We start from the raw sequence: 26,715 nt of genomic DNA on the forward strand, positions 1-26,715 counted from the left end.
GTTATCACTGTATCAGTTAGGTGCCGGGGTGTGAGTGCAGTGGCAACCTGACCATCATCAGCTGCTCACCTAACAACAGGTAACTTAAACTAGCATTTGTAAACAATAAACAACATAAACATTTGATATTTTACACGAAGAGCAACTTTATGTCATCTTGAAAATCACATTTTAAATTAGATGTTGACGATTTTAGTGATTTAATTTGTCTCGTGTATGCGCAGTATTTATTTCATTAGTAATAAGTTAAATACTAAATTAATTGGCCTTTTTCAGACGAGGGCCGCAACAATTTCAACAGTGGAATAACCACAGTCTAGGTTAGGTTAGGTTAGTTTGTAGCTTTACTCACACGATTGTTTCTATTTACTGAACAAAAATAATCACAAAACTAATCGTGAAGGGAAACTTTATAGTTTCAGCCCTCTACTGAAAAAATCCCAATTAATTTACAACATTTTTCGGAAGTCCAAGAATATAAATGATGTTTATTTTTGTGCTATTTATTGTTTATAGTCTTTAATAGCTCTGTTAGCTTAAACATAAAAATATGATGAATTAGAAGTTGTCCTTGTAAATTGTAAAAGTTCAATTTTATTCAGAATTATCAATTATAACACTTATTTATCTAAATCTAAATCTTCGTAATTGTATGCGGACAACACTGGTGAGGCAAACTGAAAAAAAGACACGATGACTCTTAAATTTGAAAATGGCAATGGTAATACGAGTGTTTGTACAAAATGATGGTAGTCCGTAAAATATTGAAAATGTACGTGCTACCAATATGTTTTGTTCGTTTACTGACTTTCTCCACAATTTTATGATATATTCAATAGTGAATAGTTTTTTTAACGCTCACAAGAAATACAATGAGAATACAGAACCAGCAAGAACCTATTGTATTAAACCTCTTTTAACCCCAGACAGCACACTTTCTCCTCAGGACATCCCACGGATATTGCGACAGGATATGCAAGATATCCCATAGTGGTCCTATGGTCAACTTGGGATATCACAGGATATCCACAGGAATGCCTAATGTCCCCGCCCGGGGATGTCCTACGGATAAGCTCACATGCATATCCGTGGGACATCCGAGGTCATCCCAGGGTAGTCCTCAGGACATTCTCAGGACATATGGGACTACTATGGGATGTCCCTGGGATAAAGTGTGGTCTGGGCCTGAACATAAAAACACAAAATAATATAGATTTAGTATGAAAAGCTTAATTATAAGTTTAGTAAGTTGATTAAATAGTTAATAAACACAAATTTTGAAGAAAAAAACGAGAAAAAAGTTTTTGGCCCAGACGGGTTTCGAACCTGGTACCTTCGCTTTGTGAGCCTCTTACCTTACCTCCTGAGCTATCTGCGCTTGTTGGTTAAGGGTGTTTTCAAGTGGTTAAAGAGTAGCCGACAGTTGCAAAATGGTCGCAATACTTAAAATATTTTTGATACTACAATATAGGCCTAGGCTATATATGATTCTGTTAATCTATTTAGGCCTCAAGTAGTTGAATTGTTTTTCTGGTAGTTGGAGAGGATACTGGTATTTGAATATAGATTATTTATCACCATTAGATTAGCACTGTAATAATTGATTGTTATATGATTAAAATTAGTTTTTTGTTGTTTTATTAATTTAAAGATAGAATTAAATTCACATTACACACAACTATGATAGAACTCTAGTTTTCCTGAACTCAGTGGTAGTAATATGTCAGTAAAGTAAAGTCAACCCTTGCTAGCCATAGTATTAACAAGACATATTTTCAATCTGGGAAACCTTAAACTTTTAAAATAAATTATAAAACCTCAACTTCTTAATGCGTGGGAATCTTATTTTTAGAAAAAAAAAACTGACCGAAATTATTTGTTAAATAATGAAGACGGCCCAATTATAAATTCGGAATTACTGAAAATAATTACATCAAGAACAACACTGTAACATATCCAAAATTCAAAAGATTAATTTTTCTAATATTATTTTTTATTTTTCCAATATCCTTTAAATCATCTGTTTTAACTTTGTTTAAAATTAATTTATTAAGTAAATATTTACTTTTTGTACTAGTGTAAACACAGCCTGAAGATGGAAACCAAGTTTCTGAAAGCACTAGTGAAAAAAACAAATTATTATATATTGGCCTTGTTGAACATTAAAATTTAGATATACTGTACATTTCATCAGTGGTAGTATTTTTTTTTCTTCAGTTTGTTACCGGGACATTACAGGATATCCAGTGGATTTTGTACATGTCCCGGGACATTCTGGGATATCCTATGGCATTCGTACATATCCCGGGACTTTACAGGATATCCTGAGGTTAACTTACAAATCCCGGGACATTACGGTATATTGTAGGATATCCTGTGGATTTCGTACTCGTCCCGGGATTTTGCGGGATATCCTAAGGATAGCGCACATATCCCGAGACATTCTCAGGACATATGGGACTACTATGGGATGTCCCTGGGATAAAGTGTGCTGTCTGGGACGTTCCCTTAATCAATATTACGGTGTTATTATTTGATTCACCCCACATTTTCACACAAGAATTATATTTATATTTAGTCCCTGAATTTCACATTTACCAATTCAATGAACACAAATGTTTCCTATTATTTAGGCAGTACATCTTAAACAAATTGCATGATTAACTAGCATGACAACAAACTGGTAGCATTCTGGTTACCATATCAGTTGAAGGTCTCTATATTCCAATAGTTCAAGTGTTCCATACTCACTCCATTCACTCCATTCACTCAGTGATGTATTCAATACAATAATAGTTTTCTTGTTAACCCTTTTTTGGCCGTCCTACTTAACCGATTTTTACGATTAGGGCGTCATTTTAACGGAAAGTAAATAATTAGTTAGTATTGTTATTTTAAAGCTTATAATCTCGCTGAGGTCGTAACTAAAAAGGTAATATAATTTAGGGCTTCGCCCCACCGGCGTTTGATTTTTTTCTAGAGTTCCAAAGATCAGGTGATGCCTAATATCTCTATAATGGGGTTATAATATTAACTGTAATTTCGTAACGGTTAATCCTTAAGCTGAATGCTTAACCACTATCAGATTTTAGGCAATAGACGAAACAGTTTATGAAAATGGATTTTAAATGACCTAAACAAATTTGGATGATTATCGTAACCTGATTGAGATAAGTTGATAACTCGTTCTGGTATATTTATAAAACCAACAAATATAATTTCTTTTATTAGGTAGTAGTTTTTTACATAAAACAAACACAATCTTTAAGAGGTAAAAGGGTGTTGCATTATTCGGTTTGCACTAAGTTCTGAACTCTATTAAACCGCACAATATGCGCACGGGTCCCCTCGTAATATTTCAGTTATTCAATAAAATATGAACAACAAATAATTTCGTCTACACAATATACAATGTAATAGGAAAGTAATTAATTTAACGATTCCCTAACTTGGTTATGCACATACTAATAAGAGCATGATTGGATGGTTAGCAATATGAGGAAAACTGGCGCAATGGTAATGTAGTTGTGGGCGCAGCAACAGTGAAACTTGACCCTGGATACTGGGCAGATGGATGTTATCCAACAAACTCCTATACTAAACTACTCAAGTGTCACTGGCCCCGGGTACGATACGAGCGGCGAGCGGCATGGGCGGCGCCGCTCTGACATCGGGTCTCATTCTCATAGTTGCGTTTTGTTGAGGGTGGCCACGATACGTCTGAGCGGCGAGCGACGGTATAAGCGGCACCGCTCATGGTTCCAAGTCAAAACCGATTTTCGCGAAAACGCCGCTCGCCGCTCAGGTGAGTCATGCTTCAGTTCGGCCTAAAATGACAGAGAAACAGCAGCAAACATCCGATACGGGTCGATACGTGAGGTGCAGTCTAGGGAATGTTTGTGGAATGACCAGCACGGAATTTTTAAAACACTCATGTCACCCGAAAAGTATGGGACGAAGTAAAGGATAAGTTGTTTCTAAAACCAAAGTTTTTCTTTAAAGGCGAACAATTTTTAGATAGCAAGAATAGTCGCAATAAGTCTTGCTGCAGGTAAGCACAGTTTGCCATTTTCGACTAAACTGACTCCTACAATTGGGGAAATTTGATGAGCTATAAAATGTGCCCCTTGTATCGTAGCCACCACTGCCGCTTGCCGTTCACCGCTCGCCGCTCGTATCGTACCCGACGCTTTGGTACATCCAGATCCGTGTGTCTTGTTTATTGTAATAATGTAGTTAATATTGAACATTAACAGCTGTCATATAACATCTTAACTAAGCAATATTTCTAAAGAAAGGTTTGAGAGCTAATCATATCATCTTTTATAAGCAAAACGTTGAATATGTTAAGAGTTAAAATATGAAAACTAATGGGAACTTGACGTCCGTCTTCCCTGAGAGTTTTTCCACTCCATCCCTAATCTGTAAATGCTGCAGGGATATCCCTGAGGTTTAATCTTGACATAGTTGTCGAGAAACACACATTAACATGTTTGGTTTCTGTATCCACGGGGGCAAATTATATGTCATTATGTAGCCTATTATAACTACACCTTGCATTTTAAATGTCAAAAACAGCGTCATTAATACCCTTAATGTTCTAATTTGTTGACCAAGCCAAGGAACGCTTAAATGGTCACCAAGTCTGCAATTATATTTATGAAGATAATGAATTCTCGGTACTGTATTTGTGTATTACAACGACCACAGTATCGTTTACATTGAAATAACCACGTCAACAAAGATGTTACTGGCTGCTTCGATACCTCTGTATTTAAGATTAAAATTAAAATAAAATGAAATTATTATTTCAATTGGTTTCGCTCGGTTGGGTATGATCTTAATTTGCTATTTGAAAGTCTCAAAAAGCTAGCAGCTCGTATAGTAGTTGAATTTTATTATCAGCAGGTCAAAGCTGTTGATAGACAATAATTTCAAGCTATTCAGTTCTGGTTTGTGTGTACTGTATTTAGTGAAGTAATCCTAAGTGAAATCCATCTGATTTCGTATAAAATCTGAGCATCATACAATGTGAGGTCATATCTATTAGGCACCAATGTTATTCGATTCAAAAAATACATTATGTCGTGAATTTTCACAACAGCAGTGAAATATCAACCAAGGGAACACCTACTTTTCAAAACAATAACTGCTTGCGAAATCTACTAGTAGATTTTTGTTCAAAGACAACCGATTTTTCTCCGATTCAGATGATAATCTTCTAAACACTCGGTTAACCAAAGACCTCGATCGTTTAGCAGTACAATAGTGATCTTGTCCCAGTCGCAGCCGAATCTACCGACGGTTATGGTGAGAGTGTTGGTAAGTGTTCCAGATACAGCGAGGCCTTCACGGTAATCAGCTGCCTTTGTCGCACTCCGCACTCGCCACTCGGGCAAAGCCCTCAGTTATAGGTCGACCCGGGTGTACCTGTACAACAGCACGTCACCATCGTCCAACCAACCAAAGGGGCAAAGCCCTCAGTTATAGGTCGACCCGGGTGCACCTGTACAACAGCACGTCACCATCGTCCAACCAACCAAAGGGGCAAAGCCCTCAGTTATAGGTCGACCCGGGTGTACCTGTACAACAGCACGTCACCATCGTCCAACCAACCAAAGGGGCAAAGCCCTCAGTTATAGGTCGACCCGGGTGTACCTGTACAACAGCACGTCACCATCGTCCAACCAACCAAAGGGGCAAAGCCCTCAGTTATAGGTCGACCCGGGTGCACCTGTACAACAGCACGTCACCATCGTCCAACCAACCAAAGGGGCAAAGCCCTCAGTTATAGGTCGACCCGGGTGTACCTGTACAACAGCACGTCACCATCGTCCAACCAACCAAAGGGGCAAAGCCCTCAGTTATAGGTCGACCCGGGTGTACCTGTACAACAGCACGTCACCATCGTCCAACCAACCAAAGGGGCAAAGCCCTCAGTTATAGGTCGACCCGGGTGTACCTGTACAACAGCACGTCACCGACGTCCAACCAACCAAAGGGGCAAAGCCCTCAGTTATAGGTCGACCCGGGTGTACCTGTACAACAGCACGTCACCGACGTCCAACCAACCAAAGGGGCAAAGCCCTCAGTTATAGGTCGACCCGGGTGCACCTGTACAACAGCACGTCACCGACGTCCAACCAACCAAAGGGGCAAAGCCCTCAGTTATAGGTCGACCCGGGTGCACCTGTACAACAGCACGTCACCGACGTCCAACCAACCAAAGGGGCAAAGCCCTCAGTTATAGGTCGACCCGGGTGCACCTGTACAACAGCACGTCACCATCGTCCAACCAACCAAAGGGGCAAAGCCCTCAGTTATAGGTCGACCCGGGTGCACCTGTACAACAGCACGTCACCGACGTCCAACCAACCAAAGGGGCAAAGCCCTCAGTTATAGGTCGACCCGGGTGCACCTGTACAACAGCACGTCACCGACGTCCAACCAACCAAAGGGGCAAAGCCCTCAGTTATAGGTCGACCCGGGTGCACCTGTACAACAGCACGTCACCGACGTCCAACCAACCAAAGGGGCAAAGCCCTCAGTTATAGGTCGACCCGGGTGTACCTGTACAACAGCACGTCACCGACGTCCAACCAACCAAAGGGGCAAAGCCCTCAGTTATAGGTCGACCCGGGTGCACCTGTACAACAGCACGTCACCGACGTCCAACCAACCAAAGGGGCAAAGCCCTCAGTTATAGGTCGACCCGGGTGCACCTGTACAACAGCACGTCACCATCGTCCAACCAACCAAAGGGTCAAAGCCTTCGAACACCCCCAGGAAGCTCATGGCTCTTCGCCCACTGCAACTTTACGATTAGTCACGCCTCAATCCCCGTAAGACGCACAGTTCCGAGTATATTAAATATACATTGATGTATTATGAGAAAGACAAAAACATAGTAATTGTATTGGAGGTGCTAGTTGGTCACGCGCCGAGGTGATATAAAGGCCGACCCGGGTAGCTGATAGACCCGTGCGCCATACCGTATTCACACCAGTCAAATGAAAGATTACTGTGTATGTAATAGCATGTGTGTATGTGTCAAAGATCCAACTGGGTGCTAAATCAACCAAAGAGACTGCTATGAATAGTAAACAATATGGAAATGTTGTCATTATAGATAAATATTGTGGCCCGGGAGCAGACGGGATAGATGGTGGCCAGCGTTTGTTGTGTACTGTTGTGTAGGTACTCTCCTGCCCAAGCTAGTGTGTGGTGTCTTGTCATTGGGTGTGGAATGCGGTTGCATTAAGTTAAAAAAAACTTCATGATCCTTCTCTATCAAGTTGCAAACGAACTCCAACTGGTTCTTCGAAAGTCTAAAATAGAGAGCGCACTAAATACACCACAGTAGCATAGTCAGCAACAAACCGTTTAAGTTATTTGACAAGTTCTTTGACAATTGGCTATAAAGCGATCACTAGCCAGACGAGTCTTGGACATAGCATTACGATTTGTCTCACATCCATGTGTGGTGTTGTGTTATTTGGGATTGAGCTGGTCCACTAAGCCGCATATGTTAATATTGATTCAACAATTTATAACGAATTTAAGGAGTTAGAAACGGACTAACACACGAATTACTATGGACTGATCTATTTCCTTTTGATTTTTGCGTTTTAAATACCGTTTCAATAAATTAGTGATAGAATCAGATTTAAATAAGATTCTAAAAGCTCAAACACATAACCTACAAACAAATTGAACAGTATTTATAGGCTGCGTCCACACTTGGCGAACGTCATTTAAGCTGTTCGACGGACAAAGTAAGGTGTTCGCTCTAAACTCAGAATGTTTAGCTTTTCGAGTGAATATGGATGTACTTGCTTGTACTGTTGTTTCTGCTGATATTATATCACCAGCTATCAACGGTGTCATCGGTGGTGGCAGAGACAGTTATTAAGAAGACTATGTGAATATACTGGAGAGCACTTCAGAACGGACTTGGTAGCTGTTTGGCTACCAAAGTCTGATTTATAATTTCTGGAAAAAATTATAGGTCCTGAAACTACAAAAAGAACACGTTTTGTCGTGAAGCAATTAGTGTAATAGATTAGTTGGCCTTGAGATTTTTCGCGAATGAGGATTCTTATCATTCTCTAATGTATTTGTGAAATATCCAGGCAAAGTATATAAAATATTGTTCCGGAAGTATGTACAGCATTAGTTCGTGCATTATCTAGCTATTGTAAAGTCGATGCCTTCTGCTGAAGAACGGATTGTGGTTGCCGATGAATATCGAAGAAAGTGGGAAGTTGTGTTGCAGTCACCATCTTATAGCGAGTAGAACAGAGTTTCACAATTACAAAGGAGAATTAGGATAGTGTTAATGGCTCTTGTTGAAGACAATTAATTGTCTGTTTTTGCACGTGGGATGTCAAGACATGATGCTACTGCTGACACTGATCAAGACATCCGTCAACACTTGCTTCAGATTCATCACGACACCGGATTGTCTAAAGTTTGACCTTTGGACCATTCACTCGTCAACTTAAATAATCTGCATTTTTGTCATGGATCGTCACCTAGTAATTCTAGCAGGAAACAGTTTTTGTTAGTTAAACAACTTAATCGTTTGTTAGATATAAATAATCATGGCTTCTCTAAGCAAAAAATAAACAAAAAAATGCAATATTTTAAAATTATATACCACATGGATCATATCCCAGTTTAATTTATACTTAAATATCCTCTTTTGCTGACTACTAAATTAATCTTAAAACCTAATACACTACAAATAAATAGATTAACTGTCTTCTAAACGTATTATTAAATATGTCACACTTGCTGACTTCGAATTTGAATGATAAAGATTTATCAAACTACTTAAAAGTCCTACAAGCGTGGGTATTGTGTTAATTTCAATTGGATTCTGGTTTCCTGATACTGTATGTAATTTGTTCGTTAAGAAACGTGTTATGTTGAATTTTCATGACAATCCATTAAATAGTTAAAAAATATAAAAAAAGAAAATTAACAATAACAAGAGATCCTTTTGAACATTGTTGGCGAATTTAGTTTACAATTCCAGAAACAATGGCCCTCAAGGTTTATATCTGCATATCATTTACATTTACATTCATGACCTTGTTGTATGTTATCCCGCCAACTATTTATCTTTTGAGGTAGTCCCTTAATATTTCTACTTCGATTGTCCTTTTTTACCAACGAATCTTTTCTATGAATCCAGATCCCAAATAAAAAAATCTGTAATTTTTAGCCCTTACACTTTATATCACGTGCATCAAAAGTTCAGAACCTGAAAGGAGACCTGCTCACAGACATGGATATAGTAAAAATGAAATGAAATGAAAAAAGTAAGGATAAGACGCTCATGCCATAAAAAATAAATAATGCGCAATAGGCATGTTAATCCTACCTACTCACATATGAGGAAATAAGATATAGCAATAAATATACGTATTAAATTATCAAGGTTGGGCCAAGAAAGTAACTAAACGTAGCGTGGGTTTTGTATCCATAAAAACGGCTGTAAATATTAACTTTAATTATCGTACGACTTATCGTGCCAGATAGCAAAACAGTATTGGTGATTGGTAGAATTTGAACCCTCTACCTGAGGACAAAAACGCCGCTCTGTAGAGTAAAACAGTCGTACCCCTAGAGAGAGAAAGTGACAAAACTGATCAAGAATGGTGGAAATCATTGAAAAACTTGAGGATGGATGGACCTGCAAAATTCATATCCGCATAATATAAACAAAGGCTTATAAAATAATGGCATTGTCGAGGCTTGCGCGTGTCACGTATAAGGAGTTCCAAGGTGAACCGCCCAGCCCGAGACTCATGTAAATGAAGAGCAGTTGGAACTTACATATGGGGTCAAAGGTGCATTGTAAGAAGCTGGTAGAAAAACACTGCTTCATACAATTGACGACCGATTTGAGAAATCGGAACATTTTAATTTTTTACAATCGTTGTATAAGGTGAGAGCAGCACTGTGCGAAGGGAACAGTTGTTGTGGAGATTGGACAAGGTGTTATTGACAGCAGCACTGTGCAAGGGGAAGAGTTTTTTATAACCATTTTTCCAAGTTTGTTCATCAAAATTACGATTGTGACCTAAAATTAACTTTTTTGACTAGCAAATACACAACGACAAGGTTGGTAACAACTCCCCTCTTTTCCCGGCATGGCCATTGGCATTTCTCATAAGAAAAGATTCATACAGAGCAAAAGCACCGAGCATTAGTTCTTAGTTCAGACTATGAACTAAGAACAAAACTGATCAAGCCTTTGTCCGAAATTCCAACTAAATGTCATTTTCAGTTTAATATGATGATGATGGAAATCCTTCTTTATTGAGGCGAACTCACAAGATTGTGTAAAATGTGGTTTTATCATTTGATTGAAATCCTGGAGAAAATGCCTCAATAATTTCCTCTATTAGATCAAAAACTGATATTTTTTTGCTGGTGGGCGATGTCCTTTATTGAATTCCTGGAGAAAATGCCTCAATAATTTCCTCTCTTAAGTCAGAAACGGATGTGCCTTTTTCCTGGTGGGCGATGTCCTTTATTGACCCCGTAAAAATAAGCCAGACGGGAAATGTGTAATCTGTTGTGTCCAAACGTCGTCTATTGTATCTACTTGTCAACAACTGTATTTTTAGATCACGTCGCACGTAGCTTCAGTATGACATACTGTACTGTACTACCCTGTCGCTCCATCTACATTAGGCACAACCACGGACACAATGTTGTACGAGCCTCGCTATACAGATACACTTGACTGAACATTGAACAATGCGTCAACCAATGTTACGGAAGGAGCGTAGGTGAAGGCTTTAACTTTGAACCAAAGCCAACCGATGACATTGGCCCAGCCCGACAATCCATTGCACCTACGAAAACTATACGTGGAATGATGTATAATATTGGTAACCATTGGCTACCTTAAAAATAGCTGACTGTATGAAAACAAATTGTCTATAACACTTTTATTTAGCATTTGAAACTTACTATCAAACTACATCAAGTTCAAAAAGATCAAATAACATATAGCCGAAATATGACGATTTTAGTTTTGAAATTAGGCGCATCCTGACTGGCTTAGCCTTATTCTGTCGTTTTGTGATATTTCAGCTAATTTATATGCTATCTTTTTTAACTTGATGTGGTTTGGTAGGAAATTCTAAATCTATACTATTATAAAATTGAGATGGTGTCTATCTGTCCGGTTGCCACGACTAAAATACTAAACCGATACAGCGCAAATTAAGCACACACATTTTCCACATATCTAGGAATGTCATAGGACTATTAACTTCCCCGAGTTCCTCTCGGGCTACGCCCCTTGGGTGTCCAAAGTTTTGAGTTAATGTTTTCAAAAGTAAATTAATATTGGTCTCCATGGAATCATGAGAAAATTCACAATCTTTGTTTACCTTTGCGTTGACATTTCAATGTAAACAATCAGAACTGCTAAATGCTTATTTCACAATTTCCAACAGCTGATCCAAACAAATAAAATAAAATATTTTACACAATCATGTGGTAGGGTTATTTATGTGATTGATTATAGAAATAAAGAAAGATTCTATAATCATAAGTTATGAAAATTGTGTGATTAATATATTTTAATGTAAACATTAGAAAAATTACAGTGTAGGTCAAATTTTTCTGTAAAAATGTTGTGGCTCTTTGTTTATAAATTCGACCTATTTAACAAGAATTTGGATTAGGCGGTATAGTACATCTTCCCGTTGCGAAGCACGGGTACAGCAGCTAGTGCTAAATTAAAGTGATCTTAATTTTTTTTTATAAAATCAACCATTAGATTTCATGTGGTAATTTAAAATTAAAAATTGCACCCGCCAATTTGAAATTTTTAGTTTGACCTAGTTGTCTCTTCTATACATACCGGTACCAAGTTTCATCAAGATCAGTTGGAACGTTCCAAATATAGAAATGCTTATGTAAACAATACAAAATGGCGGATATCTGGTTAACAAAGCGATTTTGGAAAAAGTTTTATTCATGATTGTCTCTTTATTTTGACCCATAGAACCATTTCCTCAAGTTTTGCCGTTTACTTACGGGACGTTCTGTATAACGTAAATCTTTAAATAGGGGTTCTGATTCTGAAAACAAGTATTTTTAAAGCCGGAATCGCGGTAATATCTAAGGATATAAAAACTACATTGGGAAGCTTAGGTATCCTTATCATCTTCATCCTAATCTTATCTTTGATGGACCAACGTTATTTTGAAGGCTGATAGTTCTCTCGCGAGCTTAACGATGTTATCAGATGTTATCGTTAAGTAGGCCTATTATATCATCGTCAAGTCATCTTACTGACAATGATAGTAATGTTTTAAAGGCGATCTGTCAATATTGTATTAAACATATTGCATTGGTTATATTAAAAATACCATAATTAATATTACAACTACCATGCAGTAGGGAGCTTGCTAAAACTTAACATACAACTCAAATCAAGTACAAAGGCTATATGGCACTATTCAATATTATCTGCTATGAATAATCCTAAATGTGAAACTATTCATGAATAGTCATAATCGTGTAAAATGTTGTAGTTATTTAGGTAAACTCTACCACCAGTTTTCCAATTTACTACAACAAGTAAAATTAAAGGAATGTGTCTTGGACTTAGCAACCCAGAATACAGACCGAAGAGAACCAAAAACTGATTAGAAAGAGAGGTTGATCAAAATTGACTCCCTCAAAATTGATATTCTGTTAATGTTGTACCTAATAATAATTACTGTAAGCGTTAAAACAAGTCAGAGATCAATTCAAAGACATATTTCACTAAGGTAACACAAACGAATCCCAAAGAATTCATTTTTTAAACAAAAGGAAATATAACCGAGGGCCAATGTAGAGGTACTTGCCGACCGATATTTCAGGAACTGGGAATTCTGATATCACCTAGTACAAGAAGATTGAAATCCACTACACACATTGCCTACATAGTCCTAGGATCAAGAAAGTATTTTTCCCTAGTACGCTATGCTCGGACCCGGGATTGTATTTCACATGTTCAGGCTAGACCTAGAGGTTGCGGCATTATCACTAAGATAAAATCCATTGGTGATTTGGCGGCATTAGAACCCGGCGTGTGCTTCCACTATCTCCGCGTTCCGCCATCTCCGAACCCAAATCTGTCCCGCCATCTCCGAATTCTTGAGTGACCTTTATAATCCCGTCACTGCCTGCGTTGTTAGCTGTCATTGCATCCACGGCTACGAAGCCCCGTGGATGGAAGATTTAATGAAAATTTAACCCGTGGGTTAGGTTAGGTTAAGTTAAGTTAAGTTAGGTTAGGTTTGGACGGAAAGTCTTAACGCAGGAAGTAACCGAGGATTATAGGGGTCACTCTGAAATTCGGAGGTAGCGGTACACGGAGGTGGCGGGACGCGGAGATAGCGGGAGGTAACTGAACCCGGGACCTCAAGGGCTGATGTCTCGCGCTCTAATATTAGACCACCTTGCCCCCCATCAAGAAAGTACATAATGGTACCACACAAGAATATATGTTAAAGCTAAGTTGATGAATACCCAATGATCATAATTACAGTAGAACCGCCAACCAACCACTGTGAAGTAGGTTTACTCACTAAGCATGTATCGACTCAACATCATTATGTAACAATTCTAGGAACTTAGGGACTGGTACGCGGATCCAGTTGTTGATGGCTTGTTGACGATTTGCTCCTGCCTCTGGCTGATCTCCGGAACAGAATGGCACAGATCGCACGCCACTTTCCCCTTCTTCTCACGTGGTTGAAACAATTTCTCGCAAAGTTGAGTCAAACCATAATCTTTCTTCACCCGTAAGCTCTTCCGGCTCTTTCAGATGTTACATTTACCATACCAATCATCTGATTGTAATTTTAATTTCTAGATTCACTTTTTACCCATGAATTGCCAGTCCATAAAGTATCCCACGTTTAGATCCGAAGGAATACTATTATTATTCTTATTACGCAAACCTATTCAACACAAAACAATCGGAATTATGAAACAACGAAAACGTCAATCATAAAACAAGATAAACGTTATGATAATTACATAAACAATAACAAACCCTCGATTACGAATACAAATAGTTTGGTTTCCTAGGTGGACCTATAATTTTTTATAAATGGATTTTTCAACAATTTTGAATCTTATTGCTCGTTGGTTTAAATATTGTAAAAACGACTCGTGCACGTGCAGACGTGATAGCGGAGTTGTGGCTTATCCGTGTGTATCATTACTCAACAGGACGGACGGATAAGAGATAAGTTGAAAGTAGGTGAGGACCATAGTCTGCGGCCTCCTCGATGTAGGAGTGGCCCTCTGTCGTCCTCAGTCTTGATGAAACAATCATATTTGAGCCTAGTTCAGCCTACAGAACGGAGAGATGCTCGTACTTTATACTTTTCAATGAAATGGCGACCATACAAAGTAGGTATTTTAAGCCAAGTATGAACGGAGATAAGTGTAGGATGGGTGGCGCGATCTTGTAGTCTTGTTAGTGACTAAGGCCGTCATATTACTTAGACACAACTGTTAATTAATAGCCCATACAGCTAATGGCAACTAAGGGACCTGCAGTATATAGTGGAATCCAAACCACATTTTTGCCATTGATTTATACGAATTGGTCTAATTATAAGAATAGTACTGCGGATAGACGTAGTACTAAACCCGTGCGGACGTTAATCCACACCAGGGAGTATCGCATCCACAGTGCATGCCTATAAATATCCACAATTCGTGACTTCCAAGTAGCTGGATGTGGATTACAGGACAACGCCACAGTCCCAGACCCAGATTTAACCTATAATGTATAACGGCGTAACTCTAAAAGATTGTACCTACGCTGATATAACACTCATTGAATCTTAGTCGGTATTACAGTTGTATGGTGTGATGTAAATTCTAGTAGGCCTTAACACACCGGGAAAAGTTTAGCTAACTTATTTGAGCCACAGAATAAAAATAAACATCTCTTTAATACCATGGTTCAGCAATAAATAAAAATAAGCGGTTATTACAGCAAGCAAATTAAATCAATAGTTGACTACTATTTTGAATATACATAGACAACATTATAGTCAATAATTTATTTATTTGGGTACATGAATAAATAATTCTATTTGGTGTACAAATTATTCATGTATTCGAGCAAAAGACATTTTTACGTTATAAAGTACACATAAAATACGATGACAAGATGTGATAATACGTGTTTGACCTATACGGCGTAACTCGGATAAGGAATACAACAATAAATACATAGGACCATGTGTTCGCAACAATGTGAGCGATTAGTGATTGATAGGTCTTAGAAATTAAAGGACTGTGGAGCAATACAGTGGTATAGAGTAGGACTTAGATATCATGATTGATTGTTCACAAAACTACATTTTTAATTGAGAATTTTTCTCTAGCTCATAACATAAAACTACACGTTCGCCTAAACCAATATTTTTTAGGAGGACAGTTCAGATAGGTCAGTAGATAAAATACCAGTAATATAACACACTTTTGACTCTGAAATCCCTAAAACTCATGAGCTTGGTCAAGTCGTAGGTCATTGAAGACCTTTCGTGTAAGAAACTCACTCCATTCATTTATATTTACTTCGAGTAGGACACTAAATCGACGCAAGGTGATATGAGAAGCGAGAAGGCGACTGTTGACTGGGACGAGACAGCAGAAGTCCAAATGTAGCTATCATCCAGCTAACGAGCCGAGATCTGTTGCTGTTCTGGTGTCCGATAGTTAAGATGTCGGTGGGAAGCGAGATAAAAACCACAACCTATTTTCATGTCTCAAATTCAAATTAAATCAATAAATATTACAGTTTTTTTCCACAGACTTTTTCGTGCAGAGACTGAGATGAGTTTAACTAAATACAAAAAAAACTAAATAGAGACGAAAGTTGGCTTTCTTATGAAATAAATATTTAGATTGGATAAAAGCATACAAATGAACAAAAAAGGCGGGATTTAATACGTATCGCGGAGAATATTTCAAACCGACAGTTTAGTTTGGCCAAAACTTCAGTGCGCACGGACGGGTCGCTACTAGCCGAACAATGGAACAAAAACAAAACATACGGGTTCCGGTTTATTAGCAGTGCTGGGGGGTAGGGGTGAGTCACAAAAGTACCCCCGCCAACCCCCCCCCCCACCCCCGCCAACCCCCTCGCCTAGACACGACCGGATTCGGCCGTGCGCACAGAAACTTAGGCCGAACTGTACCACATGCGTAAAACTAGACAGGTTTAGATCCAATGTGTAGTCAAAGATCATAATCACAACCTCCTTAGACAGCTATTTCCATTAAAATTCATTTGGTACACATACAGATTAATAAAACAATTCGACACACCCTCTGCCACAATTTCACCAAACGCTTTCTGTACACCTAACTTCAAAACCTTAGCCAAACACACAGTGTACGCCAATATCTCTATAATCATTCGAGTCTCCCTATTTGTATGGCTTCCCAAAACATCATTAAACACACATTTTACTAGAACTTCGCCAAATCGTTTACCAACAAACACATTACCAAATGGATTAGTCACCTCTTCACCAAAAAACCTTCTTTTGAGCATCCATTACTCTATTATAAACCCCTCATAAAACCTCCGTTTTTAAACACCAGTCATCCAAACCTTCACCAAACCCTCCTTTTTATCGTCCGTTATTCTAAACCCCCACTAAACCTCCATAAACAACTGTCACCAATACCTTCACCAAACCCTCCTTTTGAGCGTGTGCCAACCCCTTCTTTTCAGCATCCGTTATTCTAAGTCCTTATTAAACCTCCCTTAAACAATTATCGGCCAAACCTTCGCCGAACTTTATTTTATAACGTCCGTTATTCCACACCCTATAACAACACACCGCCGTGGCTGCATCAACAGTTGCAACAGAGCGAAAGTGCCAACATGTTCGCATCGACGCATTTAAGGGTCTTTTTGAACCAAGGACAAACCCAAGTCTGGCGCAACTTGGAGGAATCATTTACCATTTAGTAGTCGACGTGTCTTCAGTCTCATAATGCCAACATGATTCAGCTAAACTGAAGCGGTCGGGGTCAAGCAACAGGGGTTCCCTGAGCCAACAGTCATAGTTGTTACATCCACATTAAGATATTAGGGTTGTTTACCAAAATCCGAAAAGATTTTATATTGATTGTAAAATTAATTGAGGGGATAAACATATAATTTGGTATCGATAAAAATCATACTAGATACAAGTTTTCCATTTAGATTCGGTTATAACTACACGTTAGATCGGGAAAACATTTGTTTCAACCATTCACTGAGTAAACATAGAACACTCATAAGTGATAATTGTAGTGTTCTTCACAACTCTAATACATGATATTCATGTTTCAATATATTTCGTCTATATTAACAACCATCGTCCATTAAAGGGAGGAAATGAAGGTTGCGAGTTGGAACATTCTTACACCACGACAGACTAATGGAGTTAGAAAAAAGGAAATATACAAGGCCACCAATACGCGACCTTGGGAAAAATATTTGAAATTACTACAAAATGAAATAATATGGGTAATATCCCTACTTTTTGTTTCAAAACAAATTCCCCAAAACTAATTTCCAGTTGTTATCTCTAGCTTCTGGTGGTTTGACAGAGCAACGACACAAGCAGCTCTATTGACAGCGAAGAGCCGCTAAAGAATGTATGTTTAAACTGGTTTATCAACATGCATGCATGGGAAATTGTTATTTACTTCCAACTTCAAACCCATGGGGCCTGTATCTATTATAAAACTAACTGATGGAATAACATCTCTGTGGATACACTTCATCCTTAACTCCTCGTGTTAAAAAAATTAGTATAAATAATTGGGTTTAAATATACTTCATAGGACTGTTTGGACGACATTTTTAAAAACGGGAAACCTCCTGAAAAGTTCTAATTCACTAGAAATAATCATTGCCAAATTCCCATCGGTAAAAATTTGGTAATATATATAATATTTCAATCATGTTTTTTTACTCTGTTCAAACAAGCGTTGCCTTCCTTCCCCTTCACCCTAACTTGGAAACAGCAGTCGACAGCTGATCAGCTGATGTAGGTGATACCCTATACATTACGCTAAAAAAAGTGGTGGGGGCCCAGAAACCTTCCTCTTAAACCGCCTAAATTTTGTGAACTGACTAAAGATATGCTCTGCGTGTTCGCTCATCGTTCAAAGTATCCAAAATCCCTTAGCATGATCTAGAATTTATTTAGTAAGCAGATACCAGCGTACGGCTGCTAATAGAGAATTATCCCCCAATCTGTGACTGTGATACATAATTAAAACTGCGTGTGAAACCGTTGAAATTCTAAAAATATATTTTCAATACCATTAAATAGAGATTACAAATTGGATAAAGATATATTTTTAATGAATTGCGTTGGTCAAATAGGAAACATATCTGGAGAACAAATCATATGTCACGCATATCCTATGTCTTGTGGGAGATTAAATCAAAACCAAAACACGGAAATCGAAAAGGTTCGTGGTAATTCCTTATCCATACGAAAATCGTCAAATCATTCTTAATTATGGCTCAAAATTTAGTTATAAAAATTCTCTTTTCGGGTTTGTTTACATTAAATCCCTATAAATAAAATAATATCATTTTAGCGAGTTTCCCAAATAGGGAATAAGCTATTTTTAAAATTTCGTTCACAATGTACAACTGTTTTAGTCTAATGTTGAGCTTTGATTGTTTCGCAACATTTGTATTGAAACCGGCTTTATGTAGCAACCCAAAGATAAAGATTTGAATAGTCCATCTATATCCAGACGCCAAATTAATTTTAAAACAGTTACGTCTAAAATACGGGTTACTGACTATAGGAAGAGACCGCAAACCATACTAAATACTTAGTGATACAATTAGCATGATTGTTAACAAAGCAAGAGCTCCAGCCTGCACACAGTTCGCACAGCTGTGGGTGCCGTGTTGTATCGCTAACTTGTAGGAACATACACACAACCTTTGTGTTCATTTCGTGATAACATACTACAAAAGAAGTTTTCTAAATATAAAAATCTGTATTTACAATGCATTGTTTAGCTAATACGGAAGAATTAATACAAGGCAACACATTCTATAGCACTTTAAATTGTAGTATGTATCCTCCCCTCACTCCATAGAAGCCAAAACCACGGCATAGAAGAACAAAATGATAGTCACGAAAAGAGTTTGATGACAAGGATTGTTTAAGAAGTAAAAGAAAATTGTTTGGAACAAGTTTAAACTAATAAATATAATTCCTTTAACACTTTTTTTGCTTCATAATGGAATTGGACGTTTTAGCTAATTCAGGTGGCTTTAAAATACCGCCTCTAATAGACACCATAATTGTAATTGATGTAGTTTCAAGATTTATTTCGGCCATAAGTTGTTTACAATAGGCCTTGTCTAACATGTTGAACATGTACAGACAGGGGTGCCCAGAGGGGGGGTACTGTGGCGCGTTTGCGCCACAGGAATTTTTGGGGGGGACTTTTTTGAGGGGATTTTGGGGGGGATGTTTTTTGCTAGCTGTCATAATGAATGAAAAATGTTGTATAAGCAGCCCGAAAAAATGTTTCTAAGTAGCTCACTATCAACACCAACAACATTTTGCCATTCGTAATTAAGATTTGCTTCTAAGAATGGTAAAAACGCACCTTGTCAGACAATCCTTAATATACCAGTGTCAGTGTCGAATTTTATTTGCTACATATGTTTTGGTGGTTCTTTACCTCCACCACACAAAACACGAATCGATTACAGATAGGCCTATCAATTCACGCGTATATATTGCCGTCGTCAGAACTGGAAGTAAACTGAATCAGGTTCAGGTTATGACGGGCAGACGTGGTCTCTGGATTGTCGTCTGCATTGTCACCAGCTGATATAGGACTATTGCAGTGACTGAGAAGAGTGTTAAAAGTATAATGGGATTCATAATTAATTGAGTGTTTTCACTTTCACTCAAAACTTTTGCGCTGTCCCTAGTTTTATGTATTTATATATTTCAAACTCCTCAAAGTATTTAATAAATTTCCTTTAGTGCACTACTGTATAGAATTTCGAGACCATAATTTATATCCAGCAGATAAATTGGTTATTATTTTCAATAATTTTAAATGGAAAACTCAATTATGAATCCCATTATATTTTCAACACTCTCCTCCGTCACTACAACTAGTCCAATATCAGCTTTTGATAACACAGACGACAATCCAGAGACCACGTCTTTCCGTCATAACCTGATTCAGTTTACTTCCAGTCCTGCCCGCGGCAATATACTCACGTGAATTGATAGGCCTATCTGTTATCGTTTCGTGTTTTGTGTATAAACAGATTGTCTGACAAGATGCGTTTCTACCATTATTAGTCATAAAAGGCAATCCTGGGGCTATCAAAATTAATTATAAGATTACTTCGTCACAAAAACCTTTTGTGGGTATTTTGCCTGGCGATTTTTGTAGAGTAAAATCGAGTTTTTGGAGTGTGTTGTTTGGAGTGGCGGTGTTTGTAGAGCCAGGGAGTGGCGAGCAACAAGTCTGTCTTATTTAATGACTGCCTATAATTTTGAAAAAAAAAACTTTGCCAAAGTATTATTAATGCATTTTTAAAGCGGTTTGATTTCTTAAAATTCTTCTCTGAGATTCTTTCTCTGTAAAATTTAACGCCACCTAATATATTGTACAGTTACAATACTGTGTTGGAGTAGAATTCACCTAGTATATTGTTGTAAGTTTTGAAGACGTTGTCTATTGCAATACTGAACACATGTTAGCTGACAATAGAGATTCTGAAATGTAAATTGAAACACTTCTAATTCGTCCATTAGTTAGATATACCTAATGAAGTATTGTTAAATGTTGTTCGTTTCCTATTAAACATTTAAATTTTGTTATCAGCAAGTTTGTTTTTCTTTACCTCAAGTTTACTAAATACTAAATTGGAATGATCGTTTTATGAGGTAAAGGGAAAATTGTCAGATAAATTGGTGGGGTGAGGGTAGGTTTAAATAGACGGCAGCATAAATTGGGGGGGGGAGAACTACTCCTTTGGCTTGGGGGGGGGGGGGTTGCGCCTCTGGGTTTGGGGGGGATGGGCACCTCTGTGTACAGAAGTCAAAATGTTTGTTGAACAACCCCATATTTACTTTTCAATAGATACTCTCACACAAAACATCTTGAACCTTATGAACCTAGTCCCTTCCACTTCAACTATGGTTCTAGCAAGCAAAAATGGACTAATGGAAGCTTGAAATAAAACTGATTAATAAACAAGTAGGCTATATAATAAAATGTAACTAGTCTAATTTTTTAGTTTGACTTTTGGAATGTAAATATCCGATTTTCGCCCCCTTGAATAAAAAAAGGTGGCTTTTGAAGTGATGTGTGGATATCTACAGAGCTACAGACTGCAAGTGTGATCAGATTTTGAATTTGGTATGTGGCTACTATTCCACCGCTGTTTGCTTTAAATGTTAAACCTAAAACTTTTTTAATGTTAATTTTCAATGGTGGACATTTTGGTCTTGATCTGAAACATTATGCCGCGTAGTTAAGTTTGATCTTTTCGAAAACACGATGCAGCACTACTGTGAACAACTCCATTAGGTGATCAGTTCTCTTGACTGTGTGTGTGAGTAGGGAGAATGGAGCTGGTCACGGGGAAACGGGAAGAAACTGATGCGGCGAGGGAAATTTCCCTCAGTCCTATTGTCGTACCCCCGAAACTATCGGCATAGCTGCCCCTGCAGACCCAAGCTCGACTGAGTCAAATTTTGTCCTGTTGTCACACCACAAAAACCCGATAAAATAACGGGAAATCTGATTTTCACAAAATCTCCTCTAACGACTTTGATTGAAATTTAGTATGTTACAGTCCTTTGAACTCCAAACAATACTGCACAGCCCCCAACACTGTAAAATTTACAGTTAAAAAGTGTATGCACCATTTGTGATATCCCACCATACGATTTCATAAGAAATGCACAGCTACAGACTACGCCTGTGATAGATTTGGTTATGTCAGTTAGCTTCTAGTGTTATGTACTGTTTGTCTCAGGATGAGGGTGGTCTGGAGTGTAGTGTATTTCTGCTCCTGGGTAGTTCTGGAGGTGAACTGTCAGAGTTTAGCAGGACTACTCAAGTTCCTGGGTGAGGGGATCCAACATAGCAACAAGGAGCCTCGAGACTACAATACCTTCCTCAAGGAGTACGACTTCATCATAGTAGGCGCAGGATCAGCTGGGTGTGTTGTCGCCAACAGACTGACTGAGGTAACAGAAAATAATATGGCTAGTATGCCTTTAACAGAGATAAAAAATTGCCTGAGCCAAGTGTGGTGTGTAGGAGAGCACGATTATTAGTGGTTGTGATCAGTGTTATGTAGAGTAGTAAACACCACATAACTGACATCCGTTAATCTCAAATCTTGAATCATTGAAGGTATTCTCTACAAAACTTAATGAACTTTGAAGAGTTATATTTCTTAAAATTAATTCTCATATTAACTCATAGCTGATGTAGTCAGCCGCTCAAAGTAATATTACTGTCGTGGTAAAATCCTTCAGTGTGTACGGCTAGTTAATATAATTTACTTGTAAGTTAATTTACTTTATGTGAATTTCTATATTTTTCCCCAGAACCCCGACTGGAAAGTTCTTCTTATAGAGGCTGGAATGGAGGAGAACTACTTGATGGATATTCCCATCGTTGCTAACCTTTTACAATTTTCTGATGCCAACTGGAAGTATACCACTATTTCCTCCAACTCATACTGCCTCGGTAAGTCATTTCATCTCAACTGCCAGTCACTATAGAAAACTGATCTCAATTTGTTGAAGTAAAATGTAACTTACCTTTTAACACTACAATCAATTTAAATCTGATTTTAATTAATTGCCTGGTAACATCACTTTGTCTGTTCCAATATTTTTCCAGTTTTATTTTTATTTTTGATATTTTTTTACAAAAATAACAACTATTAAATGTAAAGGGAAACATTATGCAAGAGGAGCTATGTAACTTTATATATATTTTATACATTGTAGACCCAATAAATATTTTTCCTGGAGTACTTGCAAGAAACAAATACTTTCAAAGTGTTAATTGTTTCAAAAACTGAGCACATTAAGAGAATTGTTAGCTCCATAAATTAAGTGAAAGTGTTTTGGGGCACACCCTTCATTTCCTAATGCCCAGCCCTAGTTAATTACTAAAACATATTTGGTGAGGACTACTCCAGTCAAATCGAACAGGTAAACATGAAGATAGGATTAACTTATATTTGTACCGGTAATTATTTTATGACTTCATAGAAAAACAAAATTGCGTGAAAAATTATTTAAAGTCAAAAGTAATTATGAATTGTAAATACAAACAAGTAATACAGTTTGAAATTTTGGATAAGTAATATTTTTAAACTAACTATGTAAATTTAAGCCTCCTCTTAAATTTAAATCTTCACAATCCAAGCATTCACTAATCTAAATGTCTCTTGGATGCACGCAGACAAGTTAAAAAAATAATCACCTCTATTGGGATAAAGCTTATTAAAAACCCTTTTTTTGTATCATGATACCATATTTTGTTTAATGTAACATCCACCGTTTATATACTGTAATATTCTATGTTTGCTACCAGTAACAATGTAAACACTTATAATTAATTTAACTTAGTTTTTAGTTTTATACACACTATTATGTAGGCTACACACACTATAATTTTTTTATATCACAACTCCTGATTTTTTTAAGATTGATGAGGGTTAACTATATTTATTATTAAAGTTGGTTTGGTTTAGTGTTGTTTGTGAAGTAAAGCAAAAACATATAAATCTTTTGATTTTTCACCAGCTGCCAAAGATTATCTCACTAAATATTTAGATGTTATCAAAGTTGTATGTTTTAGCGATGGACAAACATCGGTGTAAAATCCCTCGAGGCAAGGTGATGGGAGGCAGCAGTGTACTAAACTACATGATCTTCACCAGAGGCAACCGTCGAGACTACGACCACTGGGCGGCCATCGGCAACAAGGGATGGAGCTACAACGAAGTCCTTCCGTACTTCAAAAAGTCAGAGGACATCGTCATCCCAGATATGATGGAAGACACAGTTTATCATCACCGCGGAGGTCCTCTCACTGTCAGCAACCCTCCCTTCCGTTCTCCCCTCGGCCAAGCCTTCGTACAAGCTGGTCTAGAGACTGGACAGCGATACGTAGACTACAACGGAGCTGTGCAGTCTGGCTTTGCTTATCATCAGGTATTGAATAAAATCGGGTAAAACGCTTACTTACTTTAACATTTGTCTTTTTTTGCCATCAAACAATTTCTCTCTAATTTTTTAAAACTCAGGATGAGCCTTCATGAAATTCACTCTATTTTTAACAGCCAATTTTTTTTTATGGGTCGCTATATAATGGTCAAACCTAAAAATTTTTTTAAGAATACAGTACTACTACAATACAGAATACAGCTTTTGGGAAATTTAGTTTGAAAAAACAAACAATGCATGAACAAGGGTGTGTAAAAATTGTGTTCTTGATAGTTAGTAGAAGCTTGTTTGAAAACATGTTAAGGTTATACAGTATTAAACACTCAAAACAAAATTTGTTGTAGATTTTGTCCACAAATATATTGTATGATATAACATTTTGTGATCTGTTTCAGGCAAGTATGAAAAATGGAACACGATGGAGCACATCACGAGCATTTTTACACCCCATCAACAACCGTAAAAACCTTTTTGTAACAAAGAATACTCAAGTGACCAAAGTACTCATAGATCCCACGACAAAACAAGCCTACGGAGTCGAATTTGTCAAGAACGGCCGCAAATACTTTGTTCGAGCTCGTAAGGAAGTTGTTCTCAGTGCTGGTGCAATCAATTCTCCACAACTCCTGATGTTGTCTGGAGTAGGGCCTAGGAAACATCTGCAGACCTTTGACATCCCTGTGATACAGGATCTACCTGTGGGAGAAAACTTGCAAGACCACGTAGCTTTGGGTGGGCTAACCTTCTTGGTAAATGACTCTGTGAGTATAAAGGTGGACAGAGTTCTTGAAAACCCTAGAACTGTCAACAACTTTATCAACTACCACAAAGGCTGGCCTTCCATCCCAGGAGGTACTGAGGCCATCGGCTTCTACGACCTGCAAGACCCCGGCAATCCTGACGGTTATCCAGACCTAGAACTACTCTTCATTGCCGGGACACTCTCTGCAGAGCCGACACTCAAGAAAAACTTTGGCATATCAGACACTATATACAACTCTATGTACAGAAGCACGGAGAAAATGGACGGCTTCATGATCTTCCCGATGGTGCTTCGCCCCGGTAGTAAAGGGTCTGTCAAGCTGCGTTCAAAGAATCCATTCCACAGTCCAGTCATAGACATGGGCTACTTCACTGATCCTGCTGACCTCGATGTATTGGTCGCAGGAGTGAGGAAGTCACAGGAACTAGCCAAGACAAGAGCGTTCAAGAAGTACAACGCACGTCTACTCAAGTCAGTCATCCCCGGATGCAGACAGTTCAAGTTTGACTCGGATGACTACTGGAAGTGCCACGCTAGACACTTTTCCTTCACTATATACCACCAGTCGTGTACATGCAAGATGGGGCCTATTGGGGACCCTACAGCTGTGGTGGACCCCAGACTCAGAGTTCAGGGTATCCGAGGTCTAAGAGTAATTGATGCCTCCGTGATGCCCAAGATTCCCGCAGCTCACACCAACTCCCCGACCATCATGATAGGTGAGAAAGGGGCCGACCTCATCAAACAAGACTGGGGATTCTCCACCCTTAAATGACATGTGATACGAGACAAACTCTTCTGAATACTCTGAGCAAGTGATACGTTAAACTAAATTGCCACATAAGTTAGGATCCTTGATTTAGTAGTCAAGAGGCTGTGTTATTATTAATATTATTAGCTTTAAGTCAATCTTTTTAGTAATATGACGTATGAATATCCTATTTAGAAAATAGCTTAGTCAAATATTGTTTTAGATCTAGGCTAATATTTATTACTCACATTTCAGTAAACGTTTAGTGTTTTTAATATGTAAATTATTGTTAGCATTTGTTTTTGACAAGAAAACCTTTGAAACTGTATTATTGAGGAAACGATTGTTGAAATTAGTATTACTGTTACAACTCTGCTTTTCATTAAAAATTAAAGATCAGTAATTAATCAATAATCACCCTAAAAAGCCAAAATTAGACTCATTTGTATAAATATTGTTACCTGAAAGTACAAAAAATATGTCAAATTGCACTTGTAATAATATATTTTATACTTAAACTGTTTACTCACAAAACGATTAATATATTATTACAAGTGTTATTTGACATATTTTTTGTACTTTTAGGTAATTTAATAACACTGACGATGCTGATCAAGAAGTTATTTAATATTGTTACATATTCAGTTAAAAAGTTAAATGCTCAACAATGGTATCAATGTTTTAGCTACCGTAACTATAAAATCAGCTGATTATACTTTAAATTGTTAACTCAAAAGCATAGAACAGTTTCCATAGTAGGTATTAACACTAATACCGAAACCCCGGTCTGACAGGCCCACGGGAATTTTCAAAAACACATGTTGGCAACACTGTTTACTCGGTAGATTCCATTCCCCCAATACCTTCCCCCTTTTCCTCCCCTACCTATT

General features: G+C 37.8%; 2 protein-coding genes across 2 annotated transcripts in view; one reads left to right on the top strand and one right to left on the bottom strand.

Annotated features, from left to right (window-relative positions):
• Nucleotides 1-26,147, top strand: LOC128999115 (glucose dehydrogenase [FAD, quinone]-like). The gene is made up of 5 exons (XM_054425476.1): nt 1-79; nt 22,097-22,310; nt 22,677-22,818; nt 23,944-24,299; nt 24,707-26,147. Exons 2-5 carry the CDS (start codon nt 22,098-22,100, stop codon nt 25,847-25,849), a joined length of 1,854 nt encoding a protein of 617 aa, XP_054281451.1. The 5' UTR covers nt 1-79; nt 22,097; the 3' UTR covers nt 25,850-26,147.
• The window catches only part of LOC128999116 (flotillin-2), a 344,453-nt gene that overhangs the window by 314,292 nt on the left and 3,446 nt on the right, over nt 1-26,715 (bottom strand). The gene's annotated exons all lie outside the window — the stretch shown is intronic.

The sequence above is a fragment of the Macrosteles quadrilineatus genome, unplaced genomic scaffold (assembly GCF_028750875.1).
Source record: "Macrosteles quadrilineatus isolate MER2022 unplaced genomic scaffold, UCM_ALF_1.0 Scaffold_7__1_contigs__length_78375512, whole genome shotgun sequence".
Taxonomy (NCBI): Eukaryota; Metazoa; Arthropoda; class Insecta; order Hemiptera; family Cicadellidae; genus Macrosteles; species Macrosteles quadrilineatus.

Excerpts from the sequence above, each read along its gene's own strand:
- LOC128999115 (XM_054425476.1), top strand. The coding sequence starts at position 22,098 with ATGAGGGTGGTCTGGAGTGTAGTGTATTTCTGCTCCTGGGTAGTTCTG. Across the intron at positions 22,311-22,676 it reads TCGCCAACAGACTGACTGAG|AACCCCGACTGGAAAGTTCT; the intron begins GTAACAGAAAAT and ends ATTTTTCCCCAG. Across the intron at positions 24,300-24,706 it reads CTGGCTTTGCTTATCATCAG|GCAAGTATGAAAAATGGAAC; the intron begins GTATTGAATAAA and ends GATCTGTTTCAG.